Genomic DNA, 16,655 nt, shown 5'->3' on the forward strand with positions numbered 1-16,655 from the left:
TTTTATGAGTGTTTTCTGTGATATATATATATATATATATATGCGCTCGCGTCGATGGGAGGTGAGCAGGGGATGTGACGTCAGAGAGGTGCGCCTCCGCTCGCGCAGTCAGAAGTCGGTGAATATCGATGAAAACGGAGAAAGTCTCGCTCTCATCGACACCGAGCGGCGGATCTGGACCGAAACGCACTCAGGTAACGAGAAAACCCCGCGCTCGCCGAGACCGCGGCACCGGGCGACGCTTCGCGCACTTTTGGCGCAGTCTGGAAACTTTTCTGGACGCGTTTGACGCTGATCGCGGACTCTCGCGAGCGATCTAGCGCTGATTATTGATTATTGATTACATGCTGTCTGTCATCACACATTTATGAATCATGAGGCGCTTTATGTTTCATTTGAGCTTTGAAAGCGGCTTCCGTCTTTCTCGTGACGCTGTGAGCCACTGAACGCGTTGAACGCGCGCGTCGTTCCCACGGATCGCGCTGGATTACACTATAAACACACACACAACGCGTTCGCAGCGCTAGATCGGTGTGTTCATAAGTCATATAAAGCTCAGTGTGTGTGTGTGTGTGTGTGTGTGTGTGAGTGAGGGCAGCAGGGCGGGGCGCGCTCCCGCGGCTGCTCCTGAGGTGTTCGCGGTGTGGTTTCTGTACTTCTGATAACTGTTGCTCTTTGACTCGGTTAGTTTGGTCTCCTTCAGGTCGCTCGAGTCGTGATTCACTTCCAGAAACGAGCAGCTGCTGAAGTTGCCCCTGTGGCGTCATAACGCGGCTCGGTGACGTCACGAGTAAAGCGGGCGCGGGTCATAGGCGCGCGAGCCGATTCAACGTTAAAAGTGTCCCTCTCAGCAGGTATGTTGTGTTACTGTCCTTCATGAGAGCGCACTGTAAACAGCAGTTGGGGTGTGTGTGTGTGTGTGTGTGTGTGAGAGAGGCTCGTGCGGCGTGTCTCCTGCTGAGGTGTTGCTCAGGTGTGGGTCGAGGCTCGTGGGATGTTGGAGGGTTTCTGTCTGTGGCTCAGGTTCAGATGATCATGCGCTTCTCTGAAGAGCAAACACTAGTGTGTCATTGACCGCAGCGGACACACACACACACACACACACACACACACTCTCTCTCACGCTCAGAGACACACAGAGACTCACTCACACACACAGTTTTGTAAACATTTCATAATTATGTTTTACAGGTAATGTAACAGCACTGAATGATGCACGCTGAATTTGGCAGCACTAAAACACAGACTAAACATACTGAAGAACCTAAATGTATTAATGGTAACTAACTGACACAAACAAAAAACACTAACTGAAGTTATACAAAAAAAAAAAGCTTGAACTTATTTGATTTCTGCTACATTTCTGACTTTTGTTTAGATGAAGTACAAAGTAACTAAAACTAATCATTAAAGTGAATAAAAACTATATTACACACATTTAAAGAAAACCCAAACTAATAAAAATGAATTCTTTAACTTCGAAATTATAGTAAAATCAGTCAATATAAAATTAAAATCTAATCTGAAAAAATAAATAAATAGCATATTGGTCGTAAGATGCGAGGAAAATGTGTTTTCATCGTTTAGTCAAATCTACACGTCAGTGAATATTTTCAAGGTAAAATTATTTTTTATTTCTTAAATATTGTTTTTTCAAACCTTCACAGAAGTTAATCATGCGTGTCACTGCTGCTGTTATCTTCACACACACACACACACACACACACACACACACACACACAGTCAGTCAGCTGACCAATCAGATTCAAGCAGCAGCCTCTTCTGACCAATCAGACGGACTGGATTCGGCTGCTGCTGAATGAGTCGCTGCAGAAGACTCTGTTTATAGCTGCTGACAGGAAGTGATGTAGGTCAGAGGACCTGTTTGAGAACAGTCATCGATCCGGCTGTAAAGCGCAGTCACACTCACGAGAGTCGCTCTGGTGTTATTTTCACACGCAGTGACGCTTCATGTTCAGAGTAAACACTAGTGTTGCGTGTGGTTTTGTGAAGCGTCGGTCGAGTCTTGAATGTTAAAGGCAGGACAGAACATCAGATCAGGTGTATAATCACGTCTTAAAGGAGCAGTTCATCTTTACTCAGAAGAGCCGTTGTTCAGAGCTGCTGAAAACACTCATGATGAGGATGATGGCGATACTCTGTATTTGAGGAGCCCGGCATGTTCAGTCAAAACTGAAGGAATTGTTACATTTTCAATTGATTATCACAGTTCTTTGGTCATTCATTTGTATTATATCATGAATGTAGGAAACTAAAACATTTCATAGGCCACCGTTATTTAAAAAAAAATGTATATTAAACTGTTAAAGTTTTATGAATTCAATTGATTGGACATGCATCTTAATTAATGCATTAAAATAGAAATCAGAATTATTAAAACTGAAAAATAGAATTTTAACATTAAAATGGAATCCAGAAAAAACAAACACAGAATTTGGGAAAAAATGAAACTGATTTTATTGGGCCCTTAAATAAATAATAATAAAAAAAAAAAAAAAAATATATATATATATATATATATATATATATATATATATATATATATATATATATATATATATATATATATATATAATAATTTTTTTTTTTTTTTTTTTTTTTACTTTTTAATTCATAAGTGTCATGACTTCAGTTATTTAGACATTCTTTTCTATTACTAAAATTCAGTTTTACTATTAAAACTGAATCCAGAAAAATTAAACCACCGAGGAAAAAATTCACTGGGTCCTAAAAAATAATATTTGTTAAACTTTTAATAAATTGATGTTAAAGTTTCATGATTTCAATTAATTAGTCTCTTTTTTTTTATGCTAAATTATTTTTAATACTTTTAATTTAGAAATAAATCTTTTGAATACAAGTATTACATTTCAGCATTAAACTGTACTTTGTGAAAGTAGCAGTGATCTGATCTTGAGTGTTTAGGAGGATTGTGTGTGTGTGTGTGCATCAGTGTGCTGTTGTTGTTGTTGTTGCTGTTGGATGATAAAGCGTGCGTGACTCTGTTCTTGCTCTGTTGAGTGAAACACAATGACACAGCAGCAGAGATTGACCGACCAGCAGCTTCTCGCTCGTACTGCTGCCTCACACACACACACACACAGCAGATATTAGCCCTGGCCACTGACCCGCGAGTTCACATCCCAACAGGAGTTTTCCATTGGATTACAGCAGGAATGAGCTCTGTGACCAGCAAATTCATACACGCTTTGTTCATCATGATAATCTTAAATACAGTCAGCAGAAGTGAAATCAGCAGCTCTTTCAGTCTTTATTTAAGGGTTGAGTTGTTTACCGGAGCGCGAACATAAATGCAGCCGTCGATGAGTTTGCTGTTTAGTGTCCCGACAGCCTCTGGAGACCCAGTTAGACGCCTTTTCAGGACTTAATCAAATCACACGGCTCACTGACTTCATGCCGTAGAGTTAAACATGTAAATATCAGCTCAGGGTTGGGAATCGAAAATCAGTTCCAGAATCAGATGCTTAAGGTCAGGAATCGGATGCTCATCTTTTTGTTAGGTGGCGTAAAGGGGCTGTTGTCTTGAATCATTCATCCAGTAATGGAACAAGTGAATCTTTAGTGAGTCATTGAATCATTCATTCAGAAATTCCATCAGATTTTGTTTAGTTGTCTAATACTTTTTCTTCAGAATTGTGAGAGAACTAAAACCTCCATTAAAATATATATAAATCTCACTTTATCCAGAATGGTGCAGCTCTATTTTGCACACACGCATCTCTTAACCGAGTCAGTTTTTATGTAGCCGGCTGATTTTTGTTTTAGGTGTTCAGTAGCAATTTAATGTTTTGCAAAAAGAGACGCAGAACAACAAATATGTTTGATATGTAAATGTTTAGATCACACTGGAATTGATCAAATTCAGCCATTATTTCAGCCTTATTTGAGCCATTGAGCCACAGCCCCTCTGACTCGAGGACGGTGGAAGCGGAAGTGCTAAACCGCCAGCTCATTTCCAGCGCTGACCTCACAGTAAGCCATCGCTGCAGTGCTTCATCGTTATAATATAACACAGACAGAGCAGAGCCACGAACACCGTGAAACACATTCGAGCGGTTGGTGTTACTGAAGCTCATGAAGGAGCGTGAGCGTGAGCGTGGTTTGTGCTGTCGTCTCATCAGCGTGTGTCGCTCCGTGTCTTCAGGGAAACACGCTCGGACACGCACAGATATTCACGTTCAGCTGATCTGAGACGTCTGTCCCTTTAAGAGCGCTGCGATCGAGAAGTTTCCCTGTTCCGCTTTCACACCGCGAGATCTGATTATGTAATGCTGCTGGAGTTATGCACTCATGGAAACTATGAGTTTGCTCTCTGTGTGTGTGTGTGTGTGTGTGTGTGAAAGCAGCTTACGCCGGCTCAGGAATGCTGGGGGAAGAATGGCAGGAATTTCCATCACTTCCCTGGAAAGAGTGCTGTTTACAGCACTCCTGTTCAGCTGAACTGATACTCTCTCGCGTTTCTCTTCGTGTTCTCAGCCTCTCCCTCTCCTGGAGTTTCAGTACAGTTTCACACACTCGGGCTGGACGTTAAACTGCTGTCAGCTCCTGAACGTCTGTTCACTTTACACTACTTTACTGTAGTTCATGAGCTGTTCGCTGTAGTGATTCACAAGCAAATGACTCTTACGAGGCGGATCATTTTAGTGCCTATGATTCACTAATTGACTTAAAACCAGAATTGTTGAATAGCTTGTTGATTCTGTCTCTAGATGTGAATGAATAATAACACTACATTATTTTCTGTTTTTCTAACGCAATTATGCAGATTTGTCAGCACATTAATGGCCAGTCTAATTGAAAAATGGATGAGCAGCGTGTTTAAAGACATGCCAAGCAGATAAAAGAGTAAATAAAAAGAATCGGTTGAATGCAGGTTGTCCCACACTTGGTTTTTGACCACTGAAAATCTGTACAGTTGAACTTGCATTTGCAGCCGTATTGAGATCCCAGTATGTATGAAATGAACCACGTAGGGCCTTAAAAATGAAGATGGCAAAAGAAAAGTTTGTTTAGAGCTGAAATCTAAAAGCGTATTAACGTATCTTTAAGATTTCTGTCGTTAGTCACACAAACATCAGGAAAAAAACACAAGAAGTGTCACATGATCTTCAGAAATCATTCTGATATGCTGATTATTATCAATATTGAAAACAGTTGTGCTGCACAATATTTTTGTGGAAACTGTGAGATTTTATTTTTCAGGATTCTTTGAGGAATCAAAAGAACATCATTTATTTGACACAAGTCTTTTGTGAACATCGTCTCCTTGCTGTTGTGTTTCAGCCATGTCAGACTTGACCGACTCTCTGGTAGACGTCTCCAGCGACAGCTTCTGGGAGGTGCGTATCGCTCACCGCTGCGTGTTTCTCGGCTAGCGGTGTGTGTTCGTGCTCACGTGTCTCTCTCCGTCAGGTGGGCAACTACAAGCGGGCGGTGAAGCGCGTGGACGATGGGAACCGGCTGTGTAACGACCTGATGAACTGTCTGCACGAGCGCGCGCGCATAGAGAAGAGCTACGCCACGCAGCTCACCGAGTGGGCCAAGCGCTGGAGGCAGCTGGTGGAGAAAGGTGAGCACAAACACACACGGATCCACCAAAACACACCGCTGCGCCTGAGGAAGTTCAGGGTCTGACGCTGTGGTCACTGAGTGTGACCTCACTTCCCCTAAACACACTATAACAGGCTGCTGGTGGGGTTGTGGATCATCTGAGGAAACCGTATAGTGCGGAAGTGAAAACCAAGCTGTGCTTCTCGAGAGGGAACAGTGATCACACTTACATGACTCTCGGTGTAATATGAGATCTGTGTGTTTAACAGCTTAAACCGCCACTTACAGGACGGTGAACGTCAAACTACACGCCGTACGAGTCACGGCAGGCTCCACGAACTCATTTCAAGCACTGTCGGTCATGTTTTTCACTTATTCTTTCTAAAAAAACATTACCTGATTATGAAGAAGAATCAAAATATATGCGACCTCCGAATATCTCATCCAATCGGAGTCTAGAGTCTGAACACTGTTAGGAGTAAATCAGTTTATAGACTGAACCATTCATTTGTTAATAATTGATTAAAATGTGATTCAATAATCGAATAAGATGGAGCCCGTTTGACCAGGAGAGTTCACTAATGCTAATAAACGGGGCTCATTGTTCAGTAGTAATGATGTGAATGTTTGAGGACTTTGCTGCAGATGTTCAGGACAGATCTTTGGCAGCGTATCAGCGTTGCGTAATGTTGATCCAGATATCATGGCAGTGCTGTTTCTTGATAATGTGCTGTTATATTGGGTTCGTAACATTCCTGTATCCAGCTTGCTCAGTTTGCGCTCAGCATGGTTCCCTTCAGTTCAGTTTATCAGTCCTTCATGCAGATGCTGTGTTGATTCTTGATAGAGCACACACAGTTGTCAGGCAGCTTCTGGTGTTAGCTTCGTATCTTTATTTAGCTATAGACCGTGTTTAAATGTGGTCACGATAGCAGAGAGTCAGCACAGAGGTGTTTCCGTTCTGACTGGCTTTCTTTCATACCTTGTGGCTTACGTTGCACTTTTCTGCTCGCACTTCAAGCTACTTCAAACTCTCCGGTCAGGCTTTCTCAAGCCAGCGTCACAGACAAACCTTTTAGTTATGTTTTGTGATTGTGAATATATTTCAAATCAAAGTTTAAATCACTATCACGTGATGTTTTAATGGTTGGGCCATAAACAGTTCATCAGTAACGAAAGTGAAATGCTTCATTTCTACAAGCTGAGGCAAGCCAGATAATACATACAAAAATTAAGTAATATACAAAATGTTCAGAGCAAGGTGTCCTGTCATGTTCCTGGAGGACCAATATCCTGTGTATTTTATTTCCAACCAGATCCAGAATATCAGGCTGGAAGTTTCTAGTAATCCTGAAGACTTTGATAAGCTGGTTCAGGTGTGTTTGATTAGGGCTGCGCAATCAGTCAGATTTCTAAGATGCCACACATACATAATCGATTTTAAAGCGGCAATTAATCGTTCAAAGTCCACTTTTGTTTTTCTGCGTGCTTAAGATGTTTTGTTCTTTCTTTAGGTCATCTTAAGGGTTTTTCCATTGTTTTAATTTTAGTTTTAATACCATATAATACCATGCATATTTTTACTTTTTGTTTATTAAAAGAAGAAACCAATCCAAAGTATATTTGCCATTTGAAGCTTAATACTTTAGAAAAGCAATAAACGTTTTTCAGTTTTCAAATATGGCATGCAGTTCAAACAATGGTATAAACATCATTCATTGTAAATTGTGATAATCGTAACTAATAGTCGCAATTACAATTTCAAGGGAATAATCGACACAATTTTCATCATAAATGTGCAGCCCTAGGCTGGGATCAGGTTTGGACACCCCTGATTTAGTGTATGCCTCAGTAGGTTAGTAGTAGTTTGTTATGAGACATTCATGTTCCACAAACACTTATTAATGTGTCCAAATGAGCGTAGAGCCCTCCCTTTTGCTTAATCTCAGTTTTGTTCACTTGAGGTTAGGTCATCCACAGCTCGTCGGGAGTGTTTAAGCCTGCAAGACCACACACCATGAGAATATCAGAGGGCCCAGGACCGAGCCCTGTGGTACTCCTGGGAAACTAACATCTGTCAATGTTGTTTTTGAAAAGTGCTTGTGACCCAGAAGTGTTCTTGGCTCTCAGATCAGCTTATTAGGAGCAAACAGGACAACACGTGGATGAAGTAGAACAAAGGCAGCAGTATCAATGGATCTGATCATCTGAATAAAGGTCTTGTTTGTTGTTTGTCTCCGCTAGGGCCTCAGTACGGGACGGTGGAGCGAGCGTGGTTGGCTCTGATGTCTGAGGCTGAGAAGGTGAGTGACCTGCACATTGAGGTGAAGGCTGCTCTGATGGGAGAGGACTTGGAGAAAGTCAAAAACTGGCAGAAAGACGCTTACCACAAACAGATGATCGGTGGCTTCAAGGAGACCAAAGAAGCAGAAGATTGCTTTCGCAAGGCACAGAAACCCTGGGCCAAGAAACTCAAGGAGGTACAAGCACAACCGCTCCACACAGTCAGCAAACACAGGCTTAACACTGTCAGGAAGCTTCAGGACATGTGGTAGTTAACAAAAGCCTTCATTAAATATGGGTGTGTCCAACTTATTTGTACATGAGACTGTTTAGTACATCACCCACAAAGCATGCACTCAGTTTGCTGGTTTATGCTACATGTAAAATCATTTGATAAAGATCTAGTTATTTTGTTATAATAAATATTACTTAATGTAATTTATTAATATTTACTATCCCCACCACCAAACCAGCAGGACCATAATCATTGTACTTCTGATTCCTTAAATAACTATACTTATGATTCCTTCAAATTATTCCTTAAGTCTAAGGAATTTCTTATTTCTAAATTCTTTGTATTCCTTAACAGGTTCATCAAACATAATTATAACTCTGATTCCTTAAAAATCTTTCTGATTCTGTAAAAAATCCTTAAATCATTTTACCTCAAATTCCTGCAAAATGTTCCTTAAAAATGATTCTACTTCTGATTTCTTAAATAAAAATCCTTAAAATAATTTTGAAAAATTCTTATTCCTTAAAAACCAAGTAAAAAAAAGAATCTACTTCTGATTCCTTAAATTATTTGAGTTACTTTGGATAAAAAATGTATGTAAATAATAATCATGAATAATAAGTAGGCCTAACCATTACATCTGTCAGTGCAGTCATGAGAAGGAAGATACGAACGGTTAAGCTTTTGAGGGCTTGAGTGTACATTTGTTTTATCTGCTCTGTCAAGCGTGTGAGATCGGTGTGGCCCAAAAACATCTGCAAGGTGTCCATCCATGCATGCACTCTGATGCATTATGAATGCATGTTACTGTAGTATGTTTGGCTCACTGTGATGATGCTGGCAGGTGGATACGATGAAGAAGGGCTACCACAACGCCTGCAAGGAGGAGAAAACCGCCACCAGCCGAGAGACTTCAAGCAAGCTGGAGAATAACAACCCAGAGGCCCAGAAGAAGCTGCAGGAGAAAGTGGAGAAGTGCCAGCAGGAAGTTCAGAAGGTCGGTGGTTTCTTCGACCACAAACCGCCCCTCTCTGATGTGCCTTTTAAGACTTCTGTGTGCAAATGCGCTCTCTGTTGATCTGCTAGCTGCTTCACTTGAAATGACATGCCTGTAAATGTGCTCTCTACAGGGTTTTTGCAGTATTTTCACTGGAGAGGAACTTATGACAAAGTGAAAGTTACTGTATGTTTATATAGGACCTCAAACTCTTATTTTAAAATAACTAGAGGCATCCTGTGTTTCATCTCAGAAGTCTTTTAACGTCTCATGTTTTGATTGTGTTTGGAGACAAAGCAGCGCTATGAGGTCTTGTGCTTTCATTGTGTCTGAAGGTTTGTTCAAAGTCTCTTTGTAGGGAAGGCTTTTCACTTTGGCAGCCATATTTGCAGAGCCTCCAGGCAGCTATTTCAATAAGCTCATATCTGCTTGAATAGGACAACCATGAAAACTATGTAGATATCATATTTCAAATGAACCGTCTCTTAAATTTAATTTTTTAAACGGTGTGTATTTCACATTTCAATATTTCAAATTGCCAGCAAAATCTAACTCTTTTAAATGTTGTTTGGCTCAAATAGTGTTAAAAAGGCATACATTTCAATAATACATTTCAAATGAACTATAACTCTCATAGCGTTAAAAAAAAAGTGTATTTTACATTTTAGTGCAAGTACAATTAGCAACAAAATCTGAAATTAACTGTATCATAAATGTTTAATGCTTAAATGGCGTTAAAAAAAAATGTATATTTTACATTTCACTTCAGGAAAATTTTTTTTTACACTCATAGCGTTTTCAATTTCAATGTATTTCATAACTCTTTTGTTAAATCACCGCATTAAAAATTTCTGTAACATTTGAAATCACCGAAACTCAAATTGAGTTTTTCAAACTCAGAGCTTTAAAAACAGTCTGTATTTTACATTTGCACACTAAATTAGCAACAAAATCAGACTTTAACTATCATTTTTTTCATGCTTACACCGCATTAGAAAATGGTATACTTAATACTTCAGTAACATATTGAATCAGAAACACAATCTGTCATGACCTCTCATAAATGCTGTTTTTATGCTGTAATGGCGTTAAAAATGCGTTTGATGTATATGCAATGTTATACATAGTTTTTACAGCCAAATATAGTATATTTCAGGTCAGTCAGCTAATCTGCAGTGTTTGTGTGGTGTTTCAGACGAAGGAGCGCTACCAGAAGTCTCTGGAGGAGCTGGATAAGGTGACCCCTCAGTACATGGAGAACATGGAGCAGGTGTTCGAACAGTGGCAGCAGTTTGAGGACAAGAGACTGTGCTTCTTCAAAGAGCTGCTGCTGAGCGTCAAGCAGCACCTCGACCTCTCCTCCAATCACAAGTGAGCACCTGGCGTCCGCTCATCTGCATATCCATGCCTGTGTTGAGGCCGAAGGGCGGTTTGTCATCATTTGCATAGAGAAGCACGGGAGCACTGTTATTGAGACCAGCATGCAAAGCGCTCGGATGAGTCACCCTCCAGCTGTGATAGGCTGCTAGTTGTTATTCACACATGACGCGTGTTAAACGTCTCTCTCCTTCAGGTACTCGACCGTCTATCACACACTGGAAGACACCATCCAGGCAGCCGACGCTCAGGAGGACCTCAAGTGGTTCCGCTCCAGCCACGGGCCCGGCATGCCCATGAACTGGCCTCAGTTTGAGGTACGAGACGGCTCCAGACACACGTGACTTCCTCCTGCGGATCACGAAACATACAGAGAACGTCAACAGGGCTGAAAAACGCCAGAAATGACCATAACAGTGTCATAGCAACAGTTCATATGACTCACAGTCAGCGTCCTCTGAAGTCATATGATGCTTTTTGTGAGGAACGGACTGAAATTTAAAACGTTTTTCATTCATTCTGCCAGGATAATGCCACTGACCTCACATAGCATCAGTGTAACATGAGCTCAGATGAGATTTAACAGCTCTGGTGGAGGAAGAGTACTGTGAGATGCTGACATAATTACCAGATTAATAGTCAAAGGAACAGGATTAAAAAGTCATGAAATATTTAGTCATAATTGTAGAAAAGCTAAATGTCATTTTAAAAAGTTGAAATCATGATATACTGTCATAATTATGAGAGAAGCCGTAATTATTAGATAAATAGTTGAAAGAACAAGGTAAATAGCTAAAATCATGAGATAGAAAGTCATAACTACAAAAAAGGTAAATATAATTTTAAAAAGTTGAAATCATGAGATACTGTCATAATTATGAGCTGAAACGCCAGAAGAACGAGATAAAATGCCAGAATCGTGAGATATTAAGTCATAATTATAACAAGGCTAAATGTAATTTCATTACGTTGAAATCATGAGATATTGTCATAATCATAAAACACTAAGCCAGAATTATGAGATACTCAAGAAAAATCACGAAATGTTAGTCGTAAATATAAAAAGCTAAATGTAATTATGAAAAGTTGAAGTCATGAGATACTGTCATAATTATGAGATGCTGAGTCTGTGGCGGAGGGAAAGGTTTTCAGAGCGTGAAGTCCTGAACGTCAGTCTGCTCCTCACACAGCGTTACAAGGGCTACTCGTATGATATTCATGGTGCTTTTGTCATTTTGGAGTTTGATCTCCATCTACTTTGACTGTGAAAACACATTGATTAGAAAACACATGAAGGCTGAAGAGCTGTGTGTGTGTGTGTGTGTGTGTGCTGCAGGAATTGTCCATGGACTTGAACCGAACGCTCAGTCGACGAGAAACCAAGAGGAAACACACTGATGGAGTCACTCTGACGGGGATCAGTCAGACCACAGAACAGACCTCAAAAACCACCGCCAGCAGCAGGTGAGCAGATCTGGAGCGTGATCGTGTGTTACAGTGTGTACTCCAGTGATTGAGCATATTAAACACCAGACTCGCATGTTTTCTCCTCGCTGACTCTGACCTCTGACCTCCGGCGTTTCCTGTTCCTGAGCCACTGCTGCGGGAGCTTCTCCTGAGGCTCATTCACACAAACATCCCAACATACTGTCCCAGAAAAGAGCTCAGCAACGGTTCAAAGTGCTATCAGGGAAAGACATGCGTTTCTGCCACCCAAGCGTACACTGGTGAACTCTAATTGGAAAGTTGAAAAGTCAAAATCATGAGATACTATACCAGGATTTATTACATACAAAATTGAAATTATGAGTTAAAAGGTGAAACCTGAGGTACTGTAATAATTATGAGGGAAAAATCTAAATTATGCCATAATGTAATAATTATGAGAGAGCTGGAATTATGACATACTAAAACATAATTATGAGAGATCCTGAGATAATGTCATAATTCTGAGAAAATGATGTAATTGTGAGAGATTAAGTCATTAAAAAGTGCTCATAATTGAGGAAACTCAAAACTCAATTAACTCAAAATTATGAGACTAAGTCAAAATCCAGAAACTAAAAAGTCAAAATCGTGAGAGACTGTCATTATTATGAGAATAATTATAATTTAGTATCTCATAAATTGAATTTATGACACACAAAGTCTAAATGTTTGTCGTTTTTTCATCTTAAGATGACTTTTCATCTTAATTATGATTTATCTCATCATTTCAGCTTTTTATCTTGTAATTTTGACTTGTCATAATTATGACTACCTCATAATTGAGACTTATTTTCATATTAATGGCAGTATCTCATAATGTTGACTGGAGTTGATTTGTTTTCATCAGTCAGATGAACCCGAGGCTCGGAGTCAACCAGCGTTTAAACACACCATGTGATCATATTGTGATGTTAATCTGAAACCAGTTCTGTCAGTTTAGCATCTCTGTCTGCTGCGTCACACCTGTTTGTCTGTTAGCGCTGGCTCTGGCGAGGTGTGAGAGCTCATGTGAATAGAGCCGTGTGATTGGCTGAGCCGAGGCGTGAATAGAGCCGTGTGATTGGCTGTCGTGTGTGTGTGTGAGTGTGATGTAACGCTGTCTCTGTGTTGTTAGCGTGGCTGTGCCCAGTAGCTCAGAAGCAGCATGCTTGAACCCGTTTGATGAGGATGATGACGGTGAGGATGAGGATGAGGACGAGCCGGCGCCGGCGGTGGTGGAGCGGCCCAAGAGCAGCCCGGTCGCTGTCAAACGAGAGGAAGTGACCGCGCAAACGTTGGTGACCTCACAGCCTCTGTCTCTGTCTGTCTGCTTGTTTCTGCTGCTGCTGGTTCCTTTCAGGTCCTGTGTGTGTCTCTGCATGGCTTCTGATGACGCCCTTCACGGCGGCCCACAGCCTCGCGTGACACACGATCGCTCTGAACGTGTCACGTGCGGTTGAGCCGCTCGGGGTCTGTCTCTGTCCGCTGGGTCCGAGTCTCGGTCTGAGCTGTGTGGTGTTTCCTCTCCTCTCAGCGCTGCTGCAGCGGAGAAGACGGCGGCTGACGCCTCTGACGAGGAGGCTGGGAATCCCTTCGCTAACGCTAATGCTAATGCTAACGGCAATCCGTTCGAGGACGAGCCGTCTTCCCCGGAGCTGTGCGTGCAGGTGCGAGCCTTATACGACTACGACGGACAGGAGCAGGACGAGCTCAGCTTCAAAGCAGGTGTGGATGACATAATCAAACATAATTATTTTAAGCTGTCCTTGTTACATGCGCTTACTATTATAATAACAATGAATTATGCATAATTACATGCTAGTAACCCTAATCCTAACCATAACCATATAGTGTTTCATCCTTGCATCAACTACTGATGAACACATTCATTTTTATTTGAAATGAATGGTTAATTAACCATGCGTTACTGTGTCTTTAGAAGGCTTTTGTCTTTCAAAAACATTAAAATGCACAAATTCACGTTATTTCGTAATTACATGTAATGCAGGGATTCCCAAACTAATATATTTACTTGAAGTACGTCCTGAGATCTTAAAATGAATGTTTCAGTAGCATTGGGTCAGATTTGCTAACAGCTTGCACCAGCGCAAACCATCTTTTAGCGGTAAAATAGTGAATTCATTCATAATGAACGAGTCATGAATCAAAAAAGCAGTGAGTGATTTTCTTTCAGTGTGATTAACAGGAATATTAGACTGCTGTCACTTTAAGATCCAGTATACTGTTACACATCAAACAAAACATGCTCCGGTCAAAGTGTCAAATCTCATCTTTGCTCCCCATTTTCACTGAAAGTTCACTTTATTCAGCTGTCCTCGCTTAATGTGGTGTAATTGGGAACGGTTTGTGAGTGGTGTGTGTTGTTGTGACGCCAGGAGATCAGCTGATGAAGATGAGCGAGGAGGACGAGCAGGGCTGGTGTAAGGGACGTCTGAGCGACGGCACCGTCGGGCTCTACCCCGCCAACTACGTGGAGGACCAGTGACCGCGGCCCGCGGCATGATGGGAAACACGGCAGTCCTCTGAAGAGCTGGCTTCGTGTGTCACAGCCCATCAGAACAGACGTGCGCTCAGGGCCAGCTGTATTTTAAAGAGATTTTTACCAATGCTGTTTGCTTTTAGGAACACAGTGGATGCGGACGGACACGATGATTTTATGGCTCTGACCTCTGACCTCTGCGGCCGTGGAGACTGCGCTGCTGTGTTTGAGTGTGTGTTTAGGATGAGGGTCGGTCAGCTGGATCTGGACGTGCACTGGATGACATGCTGTAGAGCGCCTCATATATATATATATATTACTGAGTGTGTGTGTGTGTGTGTGTGTGTGGCTTCACAAACTCTCCCAGAGCACAGATGCTGTGATCACTATGAGAATGTTACGGCACATGAATGTTGACGTGTGTAAATATGAGTCTGACGCCGAGTCTGGTTTCTCTCAGGTGTCGCTGTGTTAAATGCGGTTGCGGATGCAGTTCAGCTCAGTTCAGGGTGTGTGTGTGGCCATGTTTGTTCACAGTCGTTCAGCTGAGTCTTGCTGTTCACGTCAGTGACGCGTTTGCTTTGTTACGTCACATGACAAACTCAGTTACACACTTTATTGGAGTTTATTCACTTTTGTATATTGTCAAGCTTACAATAAATGAATTGGTTACATTTCTTGATTTATTCTTTTTCTGTTCAAAATATATATAAATATACACAAACAACAATTGTCTTTGTTTGACAACGGTCAATATTAAATAAACATAATATATATATATATATAAGACAAATAATTCAATGATTAATGCCTTGTACTTTGTGCTGCTGTTTTGCGTTATATATTTTTATTACATATAAATGTATCAAACCATTAGTTTTTACCCATTTGACAGCAAGAACGTTTTAATCATTAAAAATATTACATTTTGTGATCACTTTTACCATTGCTTGAATTATTCTTTTCTGTTTTAAATATATATATACATATACATAGGTGTGTGTGTTAATGTAATTCAATGATTAATGCTTTGTAGTTCAGTTTGTGCTGCGGCTTTACATATATATCAAATTTAGTGTAGTCACTTATTCTTTTATATAATTCAAAAAGTCAGAATCAGGATGTTGTATAATAAAACATGTTTCTGTCACGCTGAATGAAGAAGTTTCCACCCATATTTGACATTTTTTCACAAAAGTGATTTAAAACCTTAAGGCAGACAGCGGGTTGTATTTGTATACGAGTGGCTCTGAGCAGAAGGACGGAGATGATTAAAGCACCGCATCCTGTTGCTGCTGTTTGTGTTCGTTCAGCCGGAGCCTGTCTCCGCCAATCAGCGCCCGCCGTGCGCGTGACGTCACCGCGGGAGGAAGTGCGCCGCCGCGGACCGAGAGCGAGTCGTTAGCAGAGTTTCCTCGCAGTTACCGAGTTAGTTTCCCGCAGCCGTAAACATGACGGACCCCAGCAAACACGACATCACCGCCGTCCTCAAGCGCCTGAGATCCGTCCCCGCGAACAAGGTGAGTCCGAGCCGCGTCTGAGCGCTCGCGAGCAGCGGAACAGCCTGACACGTCACATGTTTATCCGAACATATGGCAGGTGAAGCTGCTGCGTTCAGACGAGGCTTATTCCTCAAAACACGGTCCTGATTCACACTAGTTCTGGTTCTCCTTTATAAACATGCGCTATATCAACTAACCTGTGCTGCAGCTGTACCGGACAGCAGAAAATATTAAAATAAGTGGGACAATAGAGGTTAGAAACCATGTTAAAATGTTTCTCTGTAAATCTGATTAATTATAAGATCATTTGAAGGCGGATAGACTGTTAACTCATTAATCAATATGGTGCAGTTTTGTGTTGATATTGATTGTTTATGTGGTGTGTTGTGTGCTGTCAGGCGTGTTTTGACTGCTCTGTGAAGAACCCCAGCTGGGCCAGCATCACATACGGTGTTTTTCTCTGCATCGACTGCTCCGGGACACACCGCTCGCTGGGAGTTCACCTGTCCTTCGTCAGGTAACCCCCACACTCTCACCTGTCCTTCGTCAGGTAACCCCCACACTCTCACCTGTCCTTCGTCAGGTAACCCCCACACTCTCACCTGTCCTTCGTCAGGTAACCCCCACACTCTCACCTGTCCTTCGTCCGGTAACCCCACACTCACCTGTCCTTCGTCAGGTAACCCTCACACTCTCACCTGT

At 41.5% G+C, this 16,655-nt stretch overlaps 2 protein-coding genes across 4 annotated transcripts in view; both read left to right on the forward strand.

Annotated features, from left to right (window-relative positions):
- The first annotated feature begins 61 nt into the window (after positions 1 to 61).
- Positions 62 to 15,125, forward strand: pacsin2 (protein kinase C and casein kinase substrate in neurons 2). 3 transcript variants are annotated; one of them, XM_058773102.1, is made up of 11 exons: positions 62 to 194; positions 5,326 to 5,381; positions 5,455 to 5,611; positions 7,837 to 8,072; positions 8,955 to 9,107; positions 10,303 to 10,478; positions 10,681 to 10,801; positions 11,821 to 11,948; positions 13,087 to 13,245; positions 13,486 to 13,676; positions 14,348 to 15,125. In XM_058773102.1, the coding sequence occupies exons 2-11, from the start codon at positions 5,328 to 5,330 to the stop codon at positions 14,455 to 14,457; spliced, it is 1,485 nt and encodes a 494-aa protein (XP_058629085.1). In that variant the 5' UTR covers positions 62 to 194; positions 5,326 to 5,327; the 3' UTR covers positions 14,458 to 15,125. The 3 variants fall into 3 exon arrangements, with proteins under 3 accessions (XP_058629085.1, XP_058629087.1, XP_058629086.1); XM_058773103.1 differs by lacking the exon at positions 62 to 194 and adding an exon at positions 659 to 854; XM_058773104.1 differs by lacking the exon at positions 13,087 to 13,245.
- Positions 15,126 to 15,747: 622 nt separating this feature from the next.
- arfgap3 (ADP-ribosylation factor GTPase activating protein 3) overlaps positions 15,748 to 16,655 on the forward strand; it is a 12,066-nt gene continuing 11,158 nt past the window's right edge. Inside the window, exons 1-2 of the mRNA XM_058773100.1 lie at positions 15,748 to 15,971; positions 16,352 to 16,470. Of these exons, the coding sequence (XP_058629083.1) occupies positions 15,903 to 15,971; positions 16,352 to 16,470 (188 nt within the window). The 5' untranslated portion in view covers positions 15,748 to 15,902. The remainder of the gene's footprint in view (positions 15,972 to 16,351; positions 16,471 to 16,655) is intronic.

The sequence above is a fragment of the Onychostoma macrolepis genome, chromosome 04 (genome assembly GCF_012432095.1).
Source record: "Onychostoma macrolepis isolate SWU-2019 chromosome 04, ASM1243209v1, whole genome shotgun sequence".
Classification (NCBI taxonomy): domain Eukaryota; kingdom Metazoa; phylum Chordata; class Actinopteri; order Cypriniformes; family Cyprinidae; genus Onychostoma; species Onychostoma macrolepis.

What these genes read in the sequence shown, in the direction of transcription:
- pacsin2 (XM_058773102.1), top strand. Translation starts at nt 5,328, where the DNA reads ATGTCAGACTTGACCGACTCTCTGGTAGACGTCTCCAGCGACAGCTTC. An exon ending in CCAGCGACAGCTTCTGGGAG is followed by an intron (nt 5,382 to 5,454) that starts GTGCGTATCGCT and finishes TCTCTCCGTCAG; the next exon opens with GTGGGCAACTACAAGCGGGC. An exon ending in GCCAGCAGGAAGTTCAGAAG is followed by an intron (nt 9,108 to 10,302) that starts GTCGGTGGTTTC and finishes GTGGTGTTTCAG; the next exon opens with ACGAAGGAGCGCTACCAGAA.